Below are 26859 nucleotides of genomic sequence, written 5' to 3'. Positions count from 1 at the left end.
ACGGTCAATCACCCTCGGTCTGGGGCTCCATGCAAGATCTCACCTCGTGGGGCATCAATGATCATGAGGAAGGTGAGGGATCAGCCCAGAACTACACGGCAGGACCTGGTCAATGACCTGAAGAGAGCTGGGACCACAGTCTCAAAGAAAACCATTAGTAACACACTACGCCGTCATGGATTAAAATCCTGCAGCGCACGCAAGGTCCCCCTGCTCAAGCCAGCGCATGTCCAGGCCCGTCTGAAGTTTGCCAATGACCATCTGGATGATCCAGAGGAGGAATGGGAGAAGGTCATGTGGTCTGATGAGACAAAAATAGAGCTTTTTGGTCTAAACTCCACTCGCCGTGTTTGGAGGAAGAAGAAGGATGAGTACAACCCCAAGAACACCATCCCAACCGTGAAGCATGGAGGTGGAAACATCATTCTTTGGGGATGCTTTTCTGCAAAGGGGACAGGACGACTGCACCGTATTGAGGGGAGGATGGATGGGGCCATGTATCGCGAGATCTTGGCCAACAACCTCCTTCCCTCAGTAAGAGCATTGAAGATGGGTCGTGGCTGGGTCTTCCAGCATGACAATGACCCGAAACACACAGCCAGGGCAACTAAGGAGATCCTCTTAAGAAGCATCTCAAGGTCCTGGAGTGGCCTAGCCAGTCTCCAGACCTGAACCCAATAGAAAATCTTTGGAGGGAGCTGAAAGTCCGTATTGCCTAGCGACAGCCCCGAAACCTGAAGGATCTGGAGAAGGTCTGTATGGAGCAGTGGGCCAAAATCCCTGCTGCAGTGTGTGCAAACCTGGTCAAGAACTACAGGAAACGTATGATCTCTGTAATTGCAAACAAAGGTTTCTGTACCAAATATTAAGTTCTGCTTTTCTGATGTATCAAATACTTATGTCATGCAATAAAATGAAAATTAATTACTTAAAAATCATACAATGTGATTTTCTGGAATTTTGTTTTAGATTCCGTCTCTCACAGTTGAAGTGTACCTATGATAAAAATTACAGACCTCTACATGCTTTGTAAGTAGGAAAACCTGCAAAATCGTCAGTGTATCAAATACTTGTTCTCCCCACTGTAACTAGGCAAGCTAGTTAAGAACAAATTCTTATTTACAATAACGATCTACCCAAGGAACAGTGGGTTAACTGCCTTGTTCAGGAGCAGACAGCCTTTTTCAGGTCTTGCCATAGATTTTCAAGTAGATTTAAGTTAAAACTGTAACTCTTGGTAAGCAACTCCAGTGTAGATTTGGCCTTGTGTTTTAGGTTATTGTCCTGCTGAAAAGTGAATTAATCTTTCAGCGTCAGGTGTTCCGTTCTGTTTCTTTTTTATCCTGAAAAACTCCCCAGTACTTAACGATTACAAGCATACCCATAACATGATGCAACCACCACTGGAGAGTGGTCTTCCATAATGTGTTGTATTGGATTTGCCCCAAACATAACACTTTGTATTCAGGACAAAAAGTGAATTGCCTTGCCACATTCTACATAGGTGCACTTCTTTGCGAGACACTGGAAACCTCCCTGGTCTTTGTAGTTGAGTCTGTGTTTGAAATTCACTGCTCGACTGAGGGACCTTACAGATAACTGTATGTTTGGGGTACAGTGTTGAGGTAGTCATCAAAGATCATGTTAAACACTATTATTGCTCACAGAGTGAGTCCATGCAATTTATTATGTGCCTTTTTAAGCAAATTTTTACTCCTTAAGTTATTTAGGCTTGTCATAACAAAGGAGTTGAAGACTTACAGTGCGTTCGGAAAGTATTCAGACTCCTTCACCTTTTCCACATTTTGTTACGTTACAGCCTTATTCTAAAATGGATTTAATCGTTTTTTTCCACTCATCAATCTACACACAATACCCCATAATGACAAAGCAAAAAAAATATATAACTTAAATATCAAATTTACATAAGTATTCAGACCCTTTACTCAGTACTTTGTTGAAGCACCTTTGGCGGCAATTACAACCTCACATCTTCTTGGGTATGACACTACAAGCTTGGCACACCTGTATTTCGGGAGTTTCTCCCATTCTTCTCTGCAGATCCTCTCAAGATCTGTCAGGTTGGATGGGGAGCGTCGCTGCTCAGCTATTTTCAGTTCTCTCCAGAGATGACCGATCGGGTTCAAGTCTCTGAATGGGCCACTCAAGAAAATTCAGAGACTTGTCCCGAAACCACTGGCTGTGTGCTTAGGGTCGTTGTCCTGTTGGAAGGTGAACATTCGCCCCAGTCTGATGTCCTGAGCGCTCTGGAGCAGGTTTTCATCAAGGATCTCTCTGTACTTTGATCCATTCATCTTTCCCTCGATCCTGACTAGTCTCCCAGTCCCTGCTGCTGAAAAACATCCCCACAGCATGATGCTGCAATCACCATGCTTCACCGTAGGGATGGTGCCAGGTGATGAGCAGTGCCTGGTTTCCTCCAGATGTGACTCTTGGCATTCAGGCCAAAAAGTGAATCTTGGTTTCGTCAGACCAGAGAATTTTGTTTCTCATGGTCTGAGAGTCCTTTAGGTGCCTTTTGGCAAACTCCAAGCGGGCTGTCATGTGCCTTTTACTGAGGAGTGGCTTCTGTCTGGCAACTCTACCATAAAGGCCTGATTGGTGGAGTACTGCAAAGATGGTTGTCCTTCTGTAAGCTTCTCCCATCTCCAAAGAGGAACTCTGGAGCTCTGTCAGAGTGACCATCGGGTTCTTGGTCACCTCCCTGACCAAGGCCCTTCTCCCACGATTGCTCAGTTTGGCCGGGCAGCCAGCTCTAGGAAGAGTCTTGGTGGTTCCAAAATTCTTCCAGTTAAGAATGATGGAGGCCACTGTGTTCTTGTGGACCTTCAATGCTGCATAGATGTTTTGGTACCTTTCCCCAGATCTGCCTCGACACAATCCTGTCTCAGGGCTCTACGGACAGTTCCTTCACCTCATGGCTTGGTTTTTGCTCTAACTGTGGGACATTATAAAGACAGGTGTGTGCCTTTCCAAACCATGTCCAATCAATTGAATTTACCACAGGTGGACTCCAATCAAGTTGTAGAAACATCTCAAGGATGATCAACGGAAACAGGATGCACCTGAGCTCAATTTCGAGTCTCATAGAAAACAGTCTGAATACTTACAGTTGAAGTCGGAAGTTTACATACACCTTAGCCAAATACATTTAAAGTCAGTTTTTCACAATTCCTGACATTTAATCCTAGTAAAAAATCCCTGTTTTAGGTCAGTTAGGATTACCACTTTATTTTAAGAATGTGAAATGTCAGAATAATAGTAGAGAGAATGATTATTTCAGCTTTTATTTCTTTCATCACATTCCCAGTGGGTCAGACGTTTACATACACTCAATTAGTATTTGGTAGCATTGCCTTTAAATTGTTTAACTTGGGTCAAATGTTTCAGGTAGCCTTCCACAATCTTCCCACAATAAGTTGGGTGAATTTTGGCTCATTCCTCCTGACAGAGCTGGTGTAACTGAGTCAGGTTTGTAGGCCTCCTTGCTCGCACACGCTTTTTCAGTTGTGCCCACAACTTTTCTATGGGATTGAGGTCAGGGCTTTGTGATGGCCTCTCCAATACCTTGACTTTGTTGTCCTTAAGCCATTTGCCACAACTTTGGAAGTATGCTTGGGGTCATTGTCCATTTGGAAGACCCATTTGCTACCAAGCTTTAACTTCCTGACTGATGTCTTGAGATGTTGCTTCAATATATCCACATAATTTTCCCACCTCATGATGCCATCTATTTTGTGACATTTCTCCAAAAAGTACGATCTTTGTACCAATGTGCAGTTGCAAACTGTAGTCTGGCTTTTTTTATGGCGGTTTTGGAGCAGTGGCTTCTTCCTTGCTGAGCTGCCTTTCAGGTTATGTCGTTATAGGACTCGTTTTACTGTGGATATAGATACTTTTGTACCTGTTTCATCCAGCATCTTCACAAGGTCCTTTGCTGTTGTTCTGGGATTGATTTGTACTTTTCGCACCAAAGTACGTTAATCTCTAGGAGACAGAACGTGTCTCCTTCCTGAGCGGTATGACGGCTGCGTGGTCCCATGGTGTTTATACTTTCGCACTCTTGTTTGTACAGATGAACGTGGTACCTTCAGGCGTTTGGAAATTGCTCCCAAGGATGAACCAGACTTTTTTATTTTATTTTTATTTTACCAGGTAAGTTGACTGAGAACACGTTCTCATTTGCAGCAACGACCTGGGGAATAGTTACAGGGGAGAGGAGGGGGATGAATGAGCCAATTGTAAACTGGGGATTATTAGGTGACCGTGATGGTTGAGGGCCAGATTGGGAATTTAGCCAGGACACCGGGGTTAACACCCCTACTCTTACGATAAGTGCCATGGGATCTTTAATGACCTCAGAGAGTCAGGACACCCGTTTAACGTCCCATCCGAAAGACGGCACCCTACACAGAGCAGTGTCCCCAATCACTGCCCTGGGGCATTGGGATCTTTGTTTAGACCAGAGGAAAGAGTGCCTCCTACTGGCCCTCCAACACCACTTCCAGCAGCACCTGGTCTCCCATCCAGGGACTGACCAGGACCAACCCTGCTTAGCTTCAGAAGCAAGCCAGCAGTGGTATGCAGGGTGGTATGCTGCTGGCCCACTTCTGGAGGTCTACAATTTTTTTCTGAGGTCTTGGCTGATTTATTTTGATTTTCCCAGGATGTCAAGCAAAGAGGCACTGAATTTAAAGGTAGGCCTTGAATTACATCCACAGGTACACCTCCAAATGACTCAAATTATGTCAATTAGCTTATCAGAAGCTTCTAAAGTGATGACATGATTTTCTGGAATTTTCCTTGCTGTTTAAAGGCACAGTCAATTTAGTGTATGTAAACTTCTGACCCACTGGAATTGTGAATTATAAGTGAAATAATCTATCTGTAAACAATTGTTGGAAAAATTACTTGTGTCATGCACAAAGTAGATGTCCTAACCGACTTGCCAAAACTATAGTTTGTTAACAAGAAATGTGTGGAGTGGTTGAAAAACAAGCTTTAATGACTCCAACCTAAGTGTATGTAAACTTCCGACTTCAACTGTAAATATTGTAAACATTTCTGAAACCTGTTTTCGCTTTGTCATTATGGGGTATTGTGTGTCGATTGATGATGATTTTTATTTATTTAATCCATTTTAGAATACGGCTGTAACTTAACAAAATGTGGAAAAAGTCAAGGGGTCTGAATACTTTCCCGAATGCATTGTACTGACTCAAGACATTTTATCTTTTCATTTATATTTAACAATTTCTAAAAACATAATTCTACTTTGACATGATGGGGTATTGTGCATAGGCCAGTGATGAAAAATCTCAATATAATACATTTTAAAATCAGGCAGTAAAACAACAAAATGTGGAAAAAGTAAATGGGTGTGAATTCATATTGAAGTCACTGTAAGTTTAGAGGTATTTTTCTCTCTCGCTCTCTGTCTCTCTATCTGTCTCTGTCTCTCTCTGTCTCTTTGTCTCTCTTTCTCTCTCGCTCTCTGTCTCTCTCTGTTTCTCTATCTGTCTCTGTCTCTCTTTGTCTCTCTCTATCCGTCTCTGTCTCTCTCTGTCTCTATCCGTCTCTGTCTCTCTGTCTCTTTGTCTCTCTTTCTCTCTCGCTCTGTCTCTCTATCTGTCTCTGTCTCTCTCTGTCTCTTTGTCTCTCTTTCTCTCTCGCTCTCTGTCTCTCTCTGTTTCTCTATCTGTCTCTGTCTCTCTTTGTCTCTCTCTATCCGTCTCTGTCTCTCTCTGTCTCTCTATCCGTCTCTGTCTCTCTGTCTCTTTGTCTCTCTTTCTCTCTCGCTCTGTCTCTCTATCTGTCTCTGTCTCTCTCTATCTGTCTCTGTATCTGTCTCTGTCTCTCTCTGTCTCTATCCATCTCTGTCTCTCTCTGTCTCTTTGTCTCTATCTCTCTCTCTGTGTGCTAGTTTACTGCTCCTATTACCAGTCCCTCTAGTTCGTTTTCTGTAACCCACACATTGTAACGTTACTCTGCCCAACCCAACTGCACGGCATTAAGTTTCCTCCACTCTGGAGGCTTTGTAGTGCTCCCTCTTAATTATTAAGCACCTGGTGTGTGTGTGTGTGTGTGTGTGTGTGTGTGTGTGTGTGTGTGTGTGTGTGTGTGTGTGTGTGTGTGTGTGTGTGTGTGTGTGTGTGTGTGTGTGTGTGTGTGTGTGTGTGTGTGTGTGTGTGTGTGTGTTTGTGTGTTTGTTTGTTAGATAGAGCTGGCACAATCACCATGTAACCGTAAAACATTTTTGGTAACGAACTGCTGACTGAAGACAGGACGGCCGGGCATCCGTGCGGTTGAGTCCGTTTCTGTGGTAATATGGACTCTTAACAACGTGACGAAACTTTGTTGCTCCTTGCTTAAACAACCCACTGGGCACAGATGTCAGTTCAATATCTAGTTTTGATTTACATTTGGTAGATTTTTCAACTAACATGAATTGAATGTAAAATCAACAAAAAATGTTACCATCTCGTTTGATCCAACCAATCAGTTTTTCACGCCGATTCAACATCATCACATCGATTTTTTTGGTGGTTGAAATGAGGTTGAAACAACGTTGATTCCACCAGTTTTGCCAAGTGGGAAGCAAGGTGTTGTATCAAACGAGCACACATAAAAAGCTGCAAGCAAGGTGCAGCACTAGCACACATTGAACAGGAATGAATAGAACAGGTTTGGAACCTCTAATCCTGGCAATTTGGCTGGTAAACTCATGATAATGGCTGCCTGGTATTGTAATGCAATAATTTCCATGGTAATGTAGAATGTTCATTCAAATGATTGGAATCAACAAACCACAGCACATATTGTACTTCCTGATTTGACTTCCTGCTTTGCTTCTAGGTTGAAAATGGGAAGGTAAAGACAACGTAATAATTCCATGCTGAAGCGTTAGAAAATAAACAAATTCATGGGACCAGCGCTGTTGCTGGATTCTACAGGATTAGCCTTGAAAACGTGACCAGCGGTCAGGAAATCCAGTAATAACGTGGCTGTAGATTCTTCTATTTTTTATGAACAGAATGACAGTTATAGTATGTGTTCGCTGAGTAGTTAGCTGAAATTCAGTACGATTGTGTTTACTTTTCACTTTGATGCCAAACTTTCTGTACGGCTACCATTCACTCCCAGTCATTCTGAATGCAGAAGCTGGTCCCTTGTTAAATAGTGGCGCAAAGAGTTTTGGCAGGGTTCCCCAACTAGTTGCCCAACTGGCTGCCCAACTGGCTGCACAACTGGCGGCCCAACTGGCGACCCAACTGGCTGCCCAACTGGCTGCCCAACTGGCTGCCCAACTGGCTGCACAACTGGCGGCCCAACTGGCGACCCAACTGGCTGCCCAACTGGCGGCCCAACTGGCGGCACAACTGGCGGCCCAACTGGCTGCCCAACTGGCGGCCCAACTGGCAACCCAACTGGCAACCCAACTGGCGGCCCAACTGGCGGCCCAACTGGCAACCCAACTGGCAACCCAACTGGCGGCCCAACTGGCCACCCAACTGGCGGCCCAACTGGCTGCCCAACTGGCGGCCCAATTGGCAGCCCAACTAGTGGTTTTATTTGACCCCTCAAGTTTTCTGATGGAAAACAATGATATACAGTACCAGACAAAAGTTTGGACACACCTGCTCATTCAAGGGTTTTTCCTTCAGGCCTTATTGCTTAATTATAACATCTGTGCTTACACACGGTCTCTGTTCGACACATACACACACATACAAACACCAACCACACACTGCACACAGATTACCAGGTGACGAAAGCCTTTCATCTTCCCGGCCATATATCAGTTAAAAGTGGATGTGTGTCTGCCACTGCAATAGAGAGACTGTACGTTATTAGAAAAGTTGAGAAGGATGGACATCACAGGAGGTTGGTGGCACCTTCATTTGGGAGGATGGGCTCATGGTAATGGCTGGAGCGGAATATTTGGAATGGTATCAAATACAGCAAACACTTGGTTTCCATCTGTTTGATGCCATTCCATTCACTCTGTTCCAGCCATTATTATGAGCGTCCTCCCCTCACCAGCCTCCACTGGTAGACATTACAGCTGCAATAGTACACACACATCTATCTCTCTCTATCTCTCTCTGTCTCTCTCTACATCTGTCTCTCTCTCTGTCTCTCTTTCTCTCTCTCATAGTATAAAGTTGAATGAATGAAAGTAATATGAGCAGTGATGAGTGTGTGAATGTGTTGGTGTGTATGTGGAATATGTGGTACGAGCAGGTGCTAGTGCTCAAGTTTCTCTGACGTGTGTGTCCTCCCTGTGCAGTGACCCTCTCTGCATCCCATAGTCACTCTGGAATTCACATTTTACTCCATGTTATCTGATCGCTCTCCCGGAGGTCGATATGTGTGTGTGTGTGTGTGTGTTTGTCAGTGGCACATTTTAGTGATGTTATTTGTGGCCACAAGAGAAAGTTGTGGTTTTATTCCAGGGCTCTCCAAGCCTGTTCCTGGAGAGCTACCCTCGTGTAGGTTTTGTAGTGAAGTGAAAACCTACGGTACAGTAGTCTCCAGGAACAGGGTTGGAGAGCCCTGTTTTAGACTACAGGTAGCTAGCCTTTCTCGCTGTCTCTGTGTGCACACATACACACAGACAGACACACACACACAGTCACTGTGCTGGCATGTGGAGTAGAGCAGAAGGGAGGACTGTCTGTGGGCAGTGAGCTGTGCAGTATGAGGAAGAGGACACACACCATCTTACTCTCCTCTCTGTCCTCCCTCTTTCGCTGTGTGTTAGGTTGAATAGTTGTTTTGATGAAATAGCAGATGATTCTGGACTCACTCCCTCAACCCCTCTTTCTCTGTGTAGGTTGAGCAGACCAGTCGTCCAGACCTGGCCCTGTTCCTCATTAAGTACCTGATGATGCTGGTGGTGGGGATTCCCTCAGTTTTCTGGGTGGGCAGCAAGAAGACCTGCTTCGAATGGGCCAGCTTCCTACACAGACGCAGAAACAAAGAGTAAGCCAGGAGAGAGAAAGCGAGAGAGTGTGTGCTCATGTCTGCGCATGTATTTTAATGTTTGTGTATTTCTCATTTCAAGCCGGTAATTTCAATACTTAGTAATGTAGAACCACTCGCTATCTTGATAAATTGCAGAAAATATTCAAATGAGCAATTTGACCAACATTTGAATGTGGAATGTCATTAAAAGCCTCGTCATTCCCTCCCTCCTGACACACACACTTCCCATAACCCGGTCTCCATGGTGATTAGGTTATTTTCTGTGCCTGTTCTCCCACCCTCAACAACACCCTCCTCCTCCGCACACCCCATCAATCTCTCCTCCCTCCCACTCCTCCATATCTCCATCTCCTCTCTGCAATTCTCTCACCCTTCTGCCTTCCCTCTCTCCCTGCCCTCTTCTGTGTATCACTCCCTTTCTTTCCCTTCTCTCCCCCATCCCTTTTCTTTTGGCTTGCCCTTCTCCCTCCCTCCCTCCCTCTCTCCTCTCCCCTCCCCTCCCCTTCCTCCCTCCCCCTTTCCCTCCCTCCCCCTCTCACTTCATCCTCCCCTCCCTCCCCTTCCACTCATTGCCTGCCCTCCCATGCCCCTCCCTCTCTCCTCCCCTCCCTCCCCTTCCACTCATTTCCTGCCCTCCCATGCCTCTCTCTTCCCCTCCCTCCCCCTCTCTCTCCCTCCCCCCCCCTCTCTCTCCCTCCCTCCCCCTCTCTCTCCCTCCCTCCCCCTCTCACTCCCTCCCCCTTCACCCCTTTACCCCTCTCACCCACTTCCTCCTCTCTCCCTGCACTCCTCCCTCCGCAGTAGTGGGGTGAATGAGAGCAGACAGGTGCTCCAGGAGCCAGACTTTGCCCAGTCTCTACTGAGGAACCCCCACACCCCCATCATCAGGAAATCACGGGGAACCTCCACCCAGGTATGACTGGCACCATGACCTTGTCATAAAACATGGCCCTAACCATAATTCATAATGTAATATAATATGATATCACTAATTGTTTTTCATTCCTAATCCTCCTCCCCCAGGGCACCTCCACCCACGCCTCCTCCACTCACCTGGCCATCCTGGACGAGCCTGACGACCCCAGACACGCCCCTGATGACCGCAGACCAATCCACTCACTGGGCCACGCCTCCTCCACCCGCAGCAAGGCTGGCAGCGTGCACAGCAAGACCAGTTACCATGGCAGTCTACATCGCTCCCGAGACGGACGGTAGGAGAGTGAGAGAGAAGGTGGAAAGGAGGGAGAGAGGGTTGGCTACGGGATGCCACTATATATGAGCCGTTTTTATAATCAAAGATGAATACATGATGAAACTAGATTCAGGCTTTCCAAAGCCTATTGTAGTTATGGCACTTCAAGAGATCCTTTTCTGTAGACAGCTGCTAATCTATCTGTTATTAACAGTTCTATACCTGAGATAAAATCACCTGGCTGTAGATTAGAGCGCACAGCTGGCATACCTGTTGGTGTGGATGTGTGTGTTGTACATAAAGTTATGAACTACTGAACTAACGTCTCCTCCCCTTCTTTTTCCCCTACGCCCAGCTACACCCCCTGTAGTTACCGAGGCGGCGAGGAGCGCACTCTACCCCCCCACGGCAGCACGCCCCGCCACGACCACCTGCTGTCCACTCACAGCAGCCTCCACGGACTGGATGCCCAATCACAGCACAGCAGCCAGTGTGATCTCTCCGTGGCCCCACCCACCCTTATCACCCACGGGACGAGCTTCGGCCGCGTCACTAATAATGGTGACAATGGAGCCAGCACCTGACCGGAAACAGGAAATGATGTCATCACTGCTGAACAGGAAGTTGTCAGTGGTCCCGCTCCCCACCTTTGACATACACACAGGTCGCTCCCATTCAGGAGGAATGTGTGAGAGAGGAAGTGGGGCCTTCAGTTTTACTGACAGATGGATCACTCCTGGACAGCTTTTCACAGAGGTTGCTAAGTAGCGAGATGCTAACCATCAATCAGTCAGTTGGACTTGGATTGGACTCTATGGAGGGAATGGCTTCATGGCCAGAAAGCCAGCCCACTCTGAATGAGGGGGGTTGTGTGTGTACTCTGATACACACCAACAGACGCAGAGATGAGCTGAGAAGGTCTACTCTGTGTGTGTTACGGTGCTCTTTTGCTGTGGTTGTGAAACAAGACTATTATCATTTTTTATACTGTCAAGATTGGCTGTGAGTACTGCTGAACATATGAGCGTGTGTGTACTTGTAGTGCAGTACGTTAAACAGCACTATACCACCTGGTGGAGAGAAACTATAGAAGCTAGGAGAGATCAATGCCTAGGCCCGACTTCCTAGGCACTCCTGTAGGTCAGTAAGGATGAATAGGGTTCAATAATAAGGTCATTCCTTAAACTTGTCTTATGATATGATAGGTGAAATTGTTTTGGGGCTGTATTGCTTCAGGAGTGCGTAGGGAATAGTTGCTAGGGATCGATTTGTGATTCAGAAAGTTAGGGAAAAATAGGGAAGGACAGATGGAGGTTGGAGTAGTGCTCATTTTGCTGCTGCTTCAGAGCTAAGCAGAGGAATGTGGGGGACTTTTTAAAGGGGATGGGAGGGGGGGTGTATCCGAAGTCTTTGCTATTGACAAGCGCTGTGTGAAACAACAGACAATCTGTACCCCTAACACTGGAAGAAAGGACTACTGGAAGAATACACTGGGGAGGAGGAGGAATACACTGGGGAGGAGGAGGAATACACTGGGGAGGAGGAGGAATACACTGGGGAGGAGGAGGAATGCACTGGGGAGGAAGAGGATTACACTGGAGGAGGAAGAGGAATACACTGGGGAGGAGGAGGAATACACTGGAGAGGAGGAGGAATACACTGGGGAGGAGGAGGAATACACTGGGGAGGAGCAGGAATACACTGGGGGAGGAGGAGGAATACACTGGGGAGGGGGAGGAATACACTGGGGAGGGGGAGGAATACACTGGGGAGGGGGAAAAAAGGAAAATTGATAATATGGGAAAGATTGTGCTTGTGTTTACTTGTGTTTCTCCTGTCTTTCTGTCTTTCTGTATCCCTCTCTCACTCACACACATAAAACTGCAGTAGTCTTCTCCATTATGGTCATCAGGGGATTTTCTCACAACCCCTCAAAATCTCTCAGCCTAGCTCACCCCTACCCACAGCCTTACCTGTGAACAAACACACACACACACTCCAATGTACACTAAACCCTCCCTTGCCTTTAACCCAGCCTACCTCATCAGTCCAGAGGTACCTTAAACCACGCCTGTCACTCATCAGTCACCTCAGACTGCTGCTGCTGCTATTGTGTGTCTTTGTAATACAATGCTGCTCCTGTGTGTGTGTGTGTGTGTGTGTGTGTGTGTGTGTGTGTGTGTGTGTGTGTGTGTGTGTGTGTGTGTGTGTGTGTGTGTGTGTGTGTGTGTGTGTGTGTGTGTGTGTGTGTGTGTGTGTGTGTGTGTGTGTGTGTGTGTGTGTGTGTGTGTGTGTGTGTGTGTGTGTGTGTCAGGACACTGTCAATCTCTGGAGTTCTTCTTTGGTGTTTTTCCACCTGATGCCTAACACTTTACCCATGGTGCTTCACCACACTGAGTTGCACCTCAAAGACGTGTCCACTGGGCACCTCAAGATGCAACACGTTCTTCTCTCTGTCTGTGTCTGCCTGTCTGTCTGTAGTGTGTTCCTGAGCAAAGTAGCATATTTTTGCATGTCAAACACCCAAATATCCTTGTTCCGTGCCCGCTTGTGTGATTGACTGTGATTCTCCCAGTTGCCTCCTCACTCTCACTCATTCCCCTTCAGTCTCCAAAGCTCTCCTGCCTGCTGTCATGGTAGAAGTTGCCCTTACCCACAATCATAACCTAAACCCTGGTCCTCGAGTGTCCAGATATTGCATGGTTTAGTTCCAACCAAGCACCTCAATTGTCTGACTACTGGTCTGGTCACCTCACGGAATGTTGAGGGATTCATTGATCAATATCAATGATTGGCTACATTTAACCTACATGTCCAAAGCAAATAATCAATTCCTTTTCAATTCCAGTAAATTCAGAAAGTAAACATAATTCCAATTACAAATTTTCCAAATTGAAAATCATGACAGAGAATTGGAAATTCTCTGTTCTTCCTGAATTGACAGGAATTGACCCCAACCCTGATTCCAAGACCAGGATTTGCTACACGGAATGAGGGACTATTTGTTCTACCTAATCCTCTTGCTGTAAGTCTATGTCTGTTCTCTCTGTACACATCACAGCTTTCCTAAAAAAAAAAAAAAAAAGATTGAGCACTTTAACTCTATGGCTAGCTCTGTCCGAATGTGTGTAGATGTCAAGTTGAGTTGTAGAGTTATGCAAAAATTCCAATAAAGTTTTTGTATGAAACGTGTTCGCGATGTTGGGGTGTGTTTTTGTTAATCTTTGTGTGGTTATGTATACAACACTGCTGGGCCATCTCTCTCTCTTGTAAATATTGGACCATGAAGTCAAGATATTTTGGGCTCTATACCTAAGCACCTTTTGACTTAATATATCAACAAGAAACAAATGAAGCCTACAGGATGTCAGTTAGTCAAAACAAAAAAACTCCAGTCCAGGTGGTGGCGGTAATGCATCACAAGCCATGCCAACCGACATGATTATCCACAAAAATAAACATCGTTTCGGGGCATGCGGAGAATGCTTTTCATTTCGTGGCCTAGTCAAAAAGGTTCCAAACTTTAATTTGCCTAGCATTTCGCACCTAATAATAACATAACTACTGTAGCTGCAAACGTGAAACGACCCTACAAAAAAAAAGGACACAGCTAATTCAATATCATGGTAAGCAAACAGCATATTTGCACATGGACGCTCTAGTCTAGAGCTCCTGGTTCAATTGTGTTTACGAGCATTTTGTCCAAATGGGCAAACTAGTGAGATGTGTGATACTTGAAAAAAAGGAAGTTTGCTTCTTTTACTATCATCCTAAATTAAGATATTGAATTATTTTGCCGTCTAATGCATATTACGCTACTTTCCATGATGTGGACAGTGTTACATTACACATTGATGTTTCGACCACATCGAATTGAGGGGGATATTAGCCGAATTACACCCGTTTTACCTCAGATTGGGGATGTTACTATTAAAGTTTATTCAATACGATGCCAAAATATTAATTGCCTAAAAACATATTAATATCTTTGCTTTTGTACTGTCTACTTTTTCATAAGCACTGTGTGGTCACAGCTCTCAAACCCTTATTTTTCATACATAGATACATACATACATTCTGTGGTTACATTCGCCCATGGTTGGCTCCATGTGAGCTACAATTCCGAAACGGTGTTTTTAAAGTTTAGAAACGTAAATTATTGCGTTCAAAACGATTTTCTAAACATATGCTGATTTGCCCCTTATCTTTCATATCAGTGAGAAATAATCTTTCAAATTAAATGTATACACTTGCTGTAGTAGTTTTGCACAGATCTACAAACTGTATATGCTACCAGATGACAAACTAAACTCCTCCCCAGTTAAATTTACACACAGGTAGGTGGTAATTAATTAACACAGGTGGCCACCTATGTCTTCCGTAAACAAGCGATGTAACATGGCCGTGTGGGGAAACTATTCCTGTAAAGGTGTGTAGTAATTTAACATTTTTATTGTTATTATCTCTCGCTGATATGAGAGTTCTTTATGTTTCCAAAACCGTAAGGCAAGCGATGTGTTTTAACGTTGACGAGCGTCGGGGGATCTTAGCAAACCCCTCCTACCAGAAGATGCTATCATCAATAGGCGGTAAAGCAGTTCGCGTCTATGAAGGGGTTAGACTTACAACGCAGCTATAATTGTCTTTCTCAAATGGAACGGATAATTCGGTGGCGGTCTCTCTAGAAAAGTCACAGGCCACATATCAATAGACTGATTTTAATGTCAAACTATCGCTTAAATAGCAACTGACCGTTGTCACTGTTGATTACCTATGGCAGGTCGTTATTTGTAGACTTTAACCAACAGGAAAAGTTGTTTGTTCCATTTTCCTTGATTGCAGCCTCCCGAAATCAACATTCCAAAACATTGATAGAAGCCTTGTACAAATGCTCATCTAACCAACCATGTAGAGGCTATTGCAAGTTTCCATGTGGCCTTTGAATAGTGTTGAAACAGTGCTACACCCCTGTTCGGTCATTTGTTACAAAAATACATTTACACATGCATGTTATTCAATCATTGCACCCACACTGCTCGTCTGCATTGCCAGGCGCTAAAATAGAAGTTGCTTCTATTTGAACACAATGCAAGTCCTGCCTCTCCTCATTGGCTTTTAGAAGCATATACCCACGTGCCATCTCCTCATTGGTTATACCCACGTGGGTGTTTGAAAGATGAACTGAGGTCAGTTGTGGTAATAGACCTTATTATGAAAGTTTGTTGCTGATCATCATATTGTAATGAAACAGCAGGGAGCAGGTCTCGAACCCTCGACCCCTAGCCCGAGGTCCGGCGCGCTATCGACTGTGCCGCAAAAGCTCAAGCGGCAGAGTTGATTTCCACGCTTATAAACCCAGGGTCATTACAATATAAAGTCCAAAGAAGAAAAACGATTCGGTTGACTGTTTTATCTGTGGATTAATTGTCGGAGTAGAGGACATTGTGCATTTCAGGTAAAATAACTTTATATTCCAGGACAAATTAGCTAGCAACAGCAAGCTAGCTAGTTAAATTGCCATACATGTTTAATGCTTTTTGACCTGTCCCCAAATTAATATAATTGGTTTAGAGATTGTTTTGATATTTCAACTGGCGTGTCATGGGGGACAAAATCAACTTGCGCATGATGGCGGTTTGGGCATGGTGTTACATTTACGGCGTTGGCGACCCACTTGAATCAAAATGCAGCACTTCAAAATGTAGCTAGCTGTCTTCTACAAATTGTCCTCTAACCAGTCCTCTAACCATACATTATTCCCAGATTCCGTTTGGTTTTTGAGCTGTGTAAACAGGATGTACAATCCCACTCGTGCAATTGATTTCAAAGTGATAATTGATAGGAGTGATTGAGAAAGCAGTGTTTTTTTCTCTTTCTGTTTTGGTGTGTGCAGTTTAAAAGCTTCTCGTAAAAAAATACAAGTAATATGATTACTGTTGCACATGTACAATACCAGTCAAAAGTTTGGACACACATTTTATTTTTAATGTTTTCTACATTGTAGAATGATAGTGAAAACATCAAAACTATGGAATCATGTAGTAATGTCAACAGGCAGCAGCGACAGCATCCTTTTCAATTAAGACCCAGAGTTACAGAGTTCCTGTTTATTATCTATGCATCGTCACTTCACCTCTACCTACATGTACATATTACCTCTTACCTCGACTAACCTTATTTGTTATTTTTCTATTAAATTTTTTATTTTTTTATTTAGTAAATACTTTCTTAACACTTAGTTTTGGCTTAACTGCATTGTTGGTTAAGGGCTTGTAAGTAAGCATTTCACTCTAAGGTGACTGACCTGTTATATTCGGCGCATGTGACAAATAAAATTACATTTTTGATTTGATATACCAGAAATCACCAAAACGGGTTTGCCCTGCCTTAACATAGGCCAAATTGTAGCTTGCTGGTTGACTTTACAGGAATGTTACCAAGTGAGGCTTGTCCTGGGAGGCTTCCTCCAACAGCCCATAAAGAAAAGATAGCTAGCTAGTGCACTCTATTGCAGGAATATGATAGCTACTTTTCACCAATGCAAAGACCTTGTTGGGTTTGCTAGCTAATCCTCTTCATGTGTGTGTCATTTCCCGAAGATAAGACTTGGATTGTTCTTGAATTGAGGTGGAATGTGCACCCCTCGCCCTTGCAACCATGTAAAACATGTTCAAATGACTAACAGTTACAGAACATAAATGTTTTTGTTGATATTGAACTTTTTATCAATGATGTTCATGCATTTTACTAAGGGTACAGTTGGCTTGTTGTAGTGACATGATTTAGGGATATATTATCTATTATTTTGAATTCTAGAACATAAACAAGTATTTAAATAAATGAAAACAAAGAAGTCTATTCCAAATACCTAATATAATTTATTACAAAATATAAAATGTCCCTTAGTTTTATGTCACTGGTGTTTCTGCCTTAAATCGCTCTTTACAAAGAAGGATCCTGAGTATTAACTCTATCGGGGGAGGGGTCTAGAAAAAATAAGATAATCACATCCTTTTATTATGTCATAAATTTGATAATTCCATTGACAATTTGGTGTCTATAACCAAAGTGTCAATTGGTGTTCCTCAATTTAAATGAAATGACATTGTGATAAAAGTTATTAATCATATTACTTTAGTTATTGATCTTTAAAGGGTTAATGACCTTTGATTTGAGCATCTCTGGTCTCCATAAAATATATTTTTTAATTTACCTAAAATGTATTACTACCTTGCTGGTGGCACAATGTTGTCATAAAGGTAAAAAACTATTTAGTCATTAAGCTGCCATATTAGTTGATGTACATTTTTCCAAAATGCCATGCCCAAATGCCACCACAAGTCCCTCTTGCTACACCTTTTCAGAAATCTAGTGTTTGTTCTATACAGATATTGAACTTGACAAGTCTACATAATATCTGTTGTTATTATTCTAGGATTGTAAGGACAGTGCCAGCCTGTCTCTTCCCTACCAACCTGATCCTGAACCTACGGTCACACTGGGTCCTGACTGTAACAGTGGAGCTCAGTGCACATTGCCTCCTCTTGCACTGCTGCTGGAAGACTGCATTAACCTGCTGGGACCAAATGCAGAGTCTATGAAACTCGAGGAGGTAGCGTAGTAAGCATACATTACAAAATGATGTAGTTCATCAACGTATATTTTTCCATTTGACACCACCTACAATTGTCTGTTTATGTTGTCTTTTATTTTAGGATTGTGAGGACAGTCCAAGCCTGTCTCTTCCCTACCAACCTGATCCCAATTCTTCCCTCAAGAGGGTGACCGTACTGCTGAAGGACTGCAGGAAATCACTGAGTCCTGGCTGTAACAGTGGAGCTCAGAGGATACTGCTGCCTCTCAAGAGAGTTCGAGTACAGCTGGAGGACTGCAGGAAGAAGCTGGGGCCAAATGCACAATCTATACAAGTTGAAGTTGTTGATAGCAGAGGTTCAACTCATCCAGGTAATTGATCAAATTTAGTAAACCTATAAGCATTTACTAATATTACTTTCCTCTAATCGGCACATAAGACGTGTCTTCCTGTGTTTCTAGACTGACTTGTTGACACTTATGTTGGTTTGTTTTGTTGGAAAGTCAATGATTTAGACTTCCCCATGAACTTTGATCTCAGATTTTATGTGGCCTAGAGGGTGACATTTTCCTCACAAAACGGCACTGAACTGTGGAAAACCACATCACAATACTCTGCAGTGTGGTAAAGTTAGTAATCCATTTTTAAAATTCAAGCTCTAGTTGCAGTATTAAAATACTGCCTTATGTACTGTCTTGACTCATGTCAAAATGTTTTTTATACATGGGACAAATGTCACCATGGTCCTTTCTAATTATTTAAAATGTTGTTCAATGCTTATCTTGTCTGGCTTGTCATTACTGTGATCTTGTTTGAAATTATTTAACTGATAACTAGGTTTAGTTAATGATAGTGAATGTGTTTTTGGATAAACCGACAGACCTATGTGTTTAATTTAGATGTAAAATAAAAGATTTCCACGAAAGTGTAAAACTCTTCCTCATCCCTGATTTTCAGTGTGATTTGTTTTATTAGATAGTGAAACAGTGATATACATCTGCCTTACATACAGAGAGGCTAGGCTACACCATCAAAGCCATCACTTCAAAGACTTCCATGAATACATCCATCAATATATTCAGTCACAACCTCCTGAAGCAAACGCTCCTAGATTCATCCACCTATTGTATTCAAATTCCACATGAACATAATTGATTTTAAGTGATTGTTGTGGAAAAAATAAGCAACGAAGTTAAACTAATTTGATTTAAGAGTAATTGTCAAACTGAGTAAATTTAATCCCCCTTATTATTCAAAGGTCAACATTTCAACTATTTCCAGAATTTGCTAAGATCTGACTGAGCCTCAAAGCTCAATGGAATCAGTATTTGTGTTCTGTCCTGGCCACAGATAGATTTCTTATCTGCCATGAAAAGAATGTCAGGAGGTACAGTAGGAGGAGTTTCCTGTTGAAAGTGTGAGATGTAGATGGAGCACTTCTCATGTCTCAGGGTCTGGTCTGACTACAGCACCCTGGGTCTCTCCAGGGCTTCTCCTGGATCTTCTTTGGTCTCTGAACTTCTCCCAGCCTCAGCTATAGAACTCAGAGAGATAGTTCTAGACCTTGGGGATGGGGTTCTAGAACTCTGACCCAAACGCAGCGCTGTGTTCAGATGCTGTGGGTGATGTCAGGGAGTCGTATGCAGAGCTTCTCCGAGACTGCTCAGAAATGTCATCCACTCACAGTGGAACAAAACAATGTGGCGGTCTACATGTTTCTCAACGAATGGGAGCAATTGACAATACTAAGAATATAGATTCTGCTCCAGGGTTAGTCAGCCTCTGCTTACTGTGGGTCCTGAGCTGGTCTGACTGTGGTGGATCTATAGGAAAATAACTATGGTCAAATTCTTAAATACCTTTTCAGAATGTCTGATCATTTTCTTGCCTTCTGTACCTGGATTCCATATCTTAGACCCACTTTTGCAAAACTGGAAATACAATTGATCAATTCATAAAAAATTGTAATTGACTGTAATTACCCATAATTCTGCACTTTTTGATAGTTGTATTTCCAAATGTGATCATCACGATTTAGTTATTGCAAAGAAAAAATCTATTGATCTACTTGGATTTTTTAAAAGAAAGACTAACTCTTGTCAGCTTAGACAGTTAATTCAGAAAGTATTTAGACACCTTGCCTTTTTCCACATTTGGTTACGTTACAGCCTTGTACTAAAATGTATTAAATGGGAAAAAAAGCATTTTGATAATGCATATAGGGGGGAACTCCAACCCGAGTTAAGCTTTTCTCTGTGTATTCTGATAAATGTAAGCATGATAATAGCTTAAGGGGTGGATATTTAAGAAATGAAGGTGTGGTGGAAGTGTCCACAGATATGCCCTATTCTTTTATTTGTATTTTTTTGTTACTTTTACCCCCATTTTCGTGGTATCCAATTGGTAGTTAAAGTCTTGTCTCATCGCTGGAACTCCTGTACAGACTCGAGAGCCGTGCGTCCTCTGAAACAACCCAACCAAGCCACACTGATTCTTGACACAATTCCCACTTAACCCGGAAGCCAGCTGCACCAATGTGTCAGAGGAAACACCATGCATCTGGCGACTGTGTCAGCGTGCACTGCGCCCGGCCCCCCACAGGAGTCGCTAGTGCGCAATGGGACAAGTACATCCTGCTGGCCAAACCCTCCCCTAACCCAGACGACGCTGGGACAATTGTGGGTCTCCCGGTCGCGAACCCAGAATCTGTAGGTGGCACAGCTAGCACTGCAATGCAGTGCCTTAGACCACTGCGTCACTCGGGAGACTTAGATCCGCCCTCTGACCTTCACTTAATACCCTCCTAAGTCCACCACTTTTATGTGAGAGGGAACCATGAATAAGGCTGAGTGAACCTACTGGTTCCAAGTGGAAAAAATATCTACTTATTTTTTTAAAGATAGAAATAACAGCATTCTCCTTGCACTGTCATTTCTAAATTGATAAGAGCCAGGTAAATTAGTAATATGTTTGGAGAAGGGGATTGTAAATACACATCGCAATTGTTTTAGGTAATTTTTTCTTATGATCCCCGGAGACGAATGTAAAACCAGTCATATGGAAGCAAACTGAAAACCATATCAACATGACATCTATTGCGGCCCCTTTTCCACAGTGAAGTAGGCTATAAATAGCTGTGCTGTTATTCCAAATTTTTATTGTATTTCTTCATAATTTGGAGACCCAAGCTATAGGCATCTGTCGCGCCGAACCTGCCGAGTTGATGTATGTGCTTTAGAATGTTTTAATTATGCATTCGGAAAGTATTCAGACCCCTTGACTTTTTTTTACGTGTTACATTACAGCTTTATTCTAAACATTTTCCCTCATCAATCTACACACAATACCCCATAATGACATAATACCCCATAATGACATAATGCAAAAAAAATATATACAGTGGGGAGAACAAGTATTTGATACACTGCCGATTTTGCAAGTTTTCCTACTTACAAAGCATGTAGAGGTCTGTAATTTTTATCATAGGTACACTTCAACTGTGAGAGACGGAATCTAAAACAAAAATCCAGAAAATCACATTGTATGATTTTTAAGTAAATAATTTGCATTTTATTGCATGACATAAGTATTTGATACATCAGAAAAGCAGAACTTAATATTTGGTACAGAAACCTTTGTGTGCAATTACAGAGATCATACGTTTCCTGTAGTTCTTGACCAGGTTTGCACACACTGCAGCAGGGATTTTGGCCCACTCCTCCATACAGACCTTCTCCAGATCCTTCAGGTTTCGGGGCTGTCGCTGGGCAATACGGACTTTCAGCTCCCTCCAAAGATTTTCTATTGGGTTCAGGTCTGGAGACTGGCTAGGCCACTCCAGGACCTTGAGATGCTTCTTACGGAGCCACTCCTTAGTTGCCCTGGCTGTGTGTTTCGGGTCGTTGTCATGCTGGAAGAACCAGCCACGACCCATCTTCAATGCTCTTACTGAGGGAAGGAGGTTGTTGGCCAAGATCTCGCGATACATGGCCCCATCCATCCTCCCCTCAATACGGTGCAGTCGTCCTGTCCCCTTTGCAGAAAAGCATCCCCAAAGAATGATGTTTCCACCTCCATGCTTCACGGTTGGGATGGTGTTCTTGGGGTTGTACTCATCCTTCTTCTTCCTCCAAACACGGCGAGTGGAGTTTAGACCAAAAAGCTCTATTTTTGTCTCATCAGACCACATGACCTTCTCCCATTCCTCCTCTGGATCATCCAGATGGTCATTGGCAAACTTCAGACGGGCCTGGACATGCGCTGGCTTGAGCAGGGGGACCTTGCGTGCGCTGCAGGATTTTAATCCATGACGGCATGGTGTGTTACTAATGGTTTTCTTTGAGACTGTGGTCCCAGCTCTCTTCAGGTCATTGACCAGGTCCTGCCGTGTAGTTCTGGGCTGATCCCTCACCTTCCTCATGATCATTGATGCCCCACGAGGTGAGATCTTGCATGGAGCCCCAGACCGAGGGTGATTGACCGTCATCTTGAACTTCTTCCATTTTCTAATAATTGCGCCAACAGTTGTTGCCTTCTCACCAAGCTGCTTGCCTATTGTCCTGTAGCCCATCCCAGCCTTATGCAGGCCTACAATTGTATCCCTAATGTCCTTACACAGCTCTCTGGTCTTGGCCATTGTGGAGAGGTTGGAGTCTGTTTGATTGAGTGTGTGGACAGGTGTCTTTCATACAGGTAACGAGTTCAAACAGTTGCAGTTAATACAGGTAATGAGTGAAGAACAGGAGGGCTTCTTAAAGAAAAACTAACAGGTCTGTGAGAGCCGGAATTCTTACTGGTTGGTAGGTGATCAAATACTTATGTCATGCAATAAAATGCAAATTAATTACTTAAAAATCATACAATGTGATTTTCTGGATTTTTGTTTTAGATTCCGTCTCTCACAGTTGAAGTGTATCTATGATAAAAATTACAGACCTCTACATGCTTTGTAAGTAGGAAAACCTGCAAAATCGGCAGTGTATCAAATACTTGTTCTCCCCACTGTATATATATATACTTTATTTACATAAGTATTCAGACCCTTTGCTATGAGACTCAAAATTGAGCTCAGGTGCATCCTGTTTCCCTTGATCATCCTTGAGATGTTTCTACAACTTGATTGGAGTCCACCTGTGGTAAAGTCAATTGATTGGACATGATTTGGAAAGGCACACACCTGCCTATATAAGGTCCCACAGATTGTATTTATTATGGATCCCCATTAGCTGCTGCCAAGGCGGCAGCTACTCTTCCTGGGGTCCAGCAAAATTAAGGCAGTTTAAAAACATTACAAAACATTCACAGTTTTCACAACACAGTGTTCCCTCAGGCACCTACTCCACCACTACCCCATATCTACAGTACAAAATCAATGTGTACGTGTGTGTGTATGGTGCGTATATTATCGTGTGTGTGTGTATGCATGTCTGTGCCTATGTTTGTGTTGCTTCACAGTCCTCGACTGTTCCATAAGGTGTATTTTTATGTTTTTTAAATCAAATTTTACTGCTTTCATCAGTTACTTGATGTGGAATTGAGTTCCATGTAGTCATGGCTCTATGTAGCTCTGTGTGCCTCCCATAGTCTCTTCTGGACTTGGGGACTGTGAAGAGACTTCTTATGGCATGTATTGTGGGGTATGCATGGGTGTACGAGCTGTTGTTCAAACAGACAACTCGGTCCATTCAACATGTCAACACCTCTCATAAATACAAGTAGTGATGAAGTCAATCTCTCCTTTACTTTTAGCCAGGAGAGATTGACATTCATATTATTAATATTAGCTCTCTGTGTACATCCAAGGGCCAGCCGTGCTGCCCTGTTCTGAGCCAATTGCAATTTTCCTAAGTCCCTTTTTGTGGCACCTGACCACACGACTGAATAGTTCCAGGTGTGACAAAACTAGGGCCTGTAGGACCTGCCTTGTTGATAGTGCTGTCAAGAAGGTAGAGCAGCGCCTTATCATGGACATACTTCTCCCCATCTTAGCTACTGTTGTATCAGTATGTTTTGACCATGACCGTTTACAATCCAGGGTTACTCCAAGCAGTTTAGTCACCTCAACTTGCTCAATTTCCACATTATTTATTACAGGACTTAGTTGGGGTTTAGTGAATGATTTGTCCCTGATACAATGCTTTTAGTTTTAGTCCTAAATATTTCTAACTTATTCCTTGCCACGCACTCTGAAACTAACTGCAGCTCTTTAAGGGTTGCAGTCATTTCAGTCGCTGTAGTAGCTGACATGTATGGTGTTGAGTCATACACATGCATAGACATACTGGCTTTACTCAAAGTTAGTGGCATGTCATTAGTAAAGATTGAAAAAAGTAAGGGGCCTAGACAGCTTCCCTGGGGAATTCCTGATTCTAACTGGATTATGTTGGAGAGGCTTTCATTAAAGAACACTGTGTTCTGTTAGACAGGTAGCTCTTTATCCACAATATAGCAGGGGGTGTAAAGCCATAACACCTATGTTTTTCCAGCAGCAGACTATGATTGATAATGTCAAAAGCCGCACTGAAGTCTAACAAAACAGCCCCTCCAATATTTTTATCATCAATTTCTTTCAACCAATCAGTCATTTGTGTAAGTGCTGTGCTTGTTGAATGTCCTTCCCTATAGGCATGCTGAAAGTTTATCAATTTGTTTACTGTAAAATAGCATTGTATCTGGTCAAACACTATTTTCTCAAATTTTACTACGGGTTGGTAACAGGCTGATTGGTCTGGTGACTTTTTCTTCCCTCCAAGCCTGGGGGCACACACTTTCTAGTAGGCTTAAATTGAAAATATGGCAAATAGGAGTTTCAATATCATCCACTATTATCCTCAGTAATTTTCCCTCCAAGTTGTCAGACTCCAGTGGCTTGTCATTGTTGATAGACAACAATTTTTTCACCTCTTCCACACTCACTTTACGGAATTCTAAATTACAATGCTTGTCTCATAATTTGGTCAGATATACTTGGATGTGTAGTGTCAGCGTTTGTTGCTGGCATGTCATGCCTAAGTTTGCTTATCTTATCGATTAAAAAATCATTAAAGTAGTTGGCAATATCAGTTGGTTTTGTGATGAATGAGCCATTTGATTCAATGAATGATGGAGCTGAGTTTGTCTTTTTCCCCAAAACTTCATTGAAGGTACTCCAAAGCTTTTTACTATCATTCTTCATGTAATTTATCTTTGTTTCATAGTGTAGTTTCTTCTTCTTTTTATTCAGTTTAATCACATGATTTCTCAATTTGCAGTACGTTTGCCAATCGGTTGTGCTCCCAGACTTATTTGCCATTCCTTGTGCCTCATCCCTCTCAACCATAACATTGTTAAATTCCTTATCAATCCACTGGGATTTAACAGTTTTTATAGTCATTTTCTTAATGGGTGTGTGCTTATTAGTAACTGGAATAAGCCATTTCTTAAATGTGTCAAGTGCAGCAACTGTTTACTCCTCATTACCAACAAATATTCTTTACATGAACAAAATAGGAATCACTACAAAACCTATTGTATGACCTCTCATACACAGGAATGTGGTTCTGATTATGAACAGCAACACCTCCACCATTGGTATTTCATGTAAATGTTATAAACTTGTGTTGCTACAACTGTATCATCAAAGGTATTATCTAAGTGAGTTTCTGATATAGTCAGATTATGAATGTCATCTGTAACTAGCAAATGATTGATTTCATGAACCTTGTTTCTTAAGCTACATATGTTAACGTGGGCTATTTTGAGCACTTTTCTTCTGGGATGCTTCCTTGTTTTCATTGCTTTACTGGGAAGCTTAGCAGAAGTAGATATGTCCATGTTATTTATGCTAGTGCAGGGTGAGCTGCAGACTGGACTTCCTTCTAGGGCACACCGCCTCAGTGCTAACAGTATAAATCTGGTTCATAGTCACATGATTACTGCATACAATAGCTGTAGGATCAGCAGAGGCATTCAGGACAGTTAGAGACATCAATTAGGTTACTTTTATTGTGTCTACCAACAACCCTGGTGTAATGTACATTTGCCACTATGGTAGGGATTAGCTGATCTGGGCTTGGGTCATTGTTTGAACACAGCCTTATACTGCTGTGAAAGGATCAAGGAACTCAAATGATTTGGGTAGATCCTATCCTCCTTATATAATGTGTTTTGTTTCCAAAAAGTATCGAAATTGTCAAGTTACACCCATTGAGCTGCAACAATCACGTAGCCAATTGTGAAGAGTCAGAATCCTGCTAAAGTGTTCAATGCCATGATTCAGAGAGGGCACAGGGGCCAGATATGATGGGTATCTAGAAGAGAGTCAATCAGCTCTTTACAATCCAGTTTCAACTGTTCAGTGCCCTTCATAACGTCATTAAAACCCACATGGACTACAATAGAATCTATTTCCATGTCCTGATATACTACGTTTGGGAGCATCTTCGTAATGTAATTTACTCAAGCTCGGGGATAGGATGTTTTTGCAACAGGAACGGTCACATTTTTTACCATGGAGCTGGCCAAAATCACGGCTGGCGAGAAGGACGAGGAAATCCGTCCACAAACACACTTACCAAAATTCGGAAAATCCATTACAGATGGGATAGAGGCAGGATGCCTTGAGCCCGTTGCGCCTGGTGCAAAGTTGACAGTGCGGGTCAGAGCAAAAGCCAAGCCATGAGGTCGAAGGAATTGTCCATAGAGGTCAGAGACAGGATTGTGTCGAGGCACGGATCTGTGGAAGGGTACCAAACATTTCTGCAGCATTGAAGGTCCCCAAGAACACAGTGGCCTCCATCATTCTTAAATGTAAGAAGTTTGGAACCACCAAGACTCTTCCTTAAGCTGGCCGCCCGGTCAAACTGAGCAATCAGGGGAGAAGGGCCTTGATCAGCGAGGTGACCAGAGTTCCTCTGCGGAGATGGGATAAACTTCCAGAAGGACAACCAACTCTGCAGCACTCCACCAATCAGGCCTTTATGGTAGAGTGGCCAGACAGAAGCCACTCCTCACTGAAAGGCACATGACAGCCCACTTGGAGTTTGCCAAAAGGCACCTAAAGGACTCTCAGACCATGAGAAACAAG

At 43.1% G+C, this 26859-nt stretch overlaps 1 protein-coding gene and 1 long non-coding RNA gene across 2 annotated transcripts in view; both read left to right on the top strand.

Moving 5' to 3' along the window:
- The window catches only part of LOC139553772 (frizzled-3-like), a 42095-nt gene extending 30214 nt beyond the window's left edge, over positions 1–11881 (top strand). Inside the window, exons 7-10 of the mRNA XM_071366427.1 lie at positions 8858–9006; positions 9811–9922; positions 10033–10220; positions 10557–11881. Coding sequence (XP_071222528.1) covers positions 8858–9006; positions 9811–9922; positions 10033–10220; positions 10557–10785 — 678 coding nt within the window. The 3' untranslated portion in view covers positions 10786–11881. The remainder of the gene's footprint in view (positions 1–8857; positions 9007–9810; positions 9923–10032; positions 10221–10556) is intronic.
- Positions 11882–13563: 1682 nt separating this feature from the next.
- Positions 13564–18738, top strand: LOC139553771 (uncharacterized). The gene is made up of 3 exons (XR_011670725.1): positions 13564–13827; positions 17637–17813; positions 17917–18738. It is a non-coding gene; the product is annotated as an uncharacterized lncRNA (long non-coding RNA).
- The last annotated feature ends 8121 nt before the right edge of the window (positions 18739–26859 follow it).

Source organism: Salvelinus alpinus, chromosome 25 (genome assembly GCF_045679555.1).
Source record: "Salvelinus alpinus chromosome 25, SLU_Salpinus.1, whole genome shotgun sequence".
NCBI lineage: Eukaryota > Metazoa > Chordata > Actinopteri > Salmoniformes > Salmonidae > Salvelinus > Salvelinus alpinus.
This window is presented reverse-complemented; position numbering and strand designations above follow the sequence as displayed.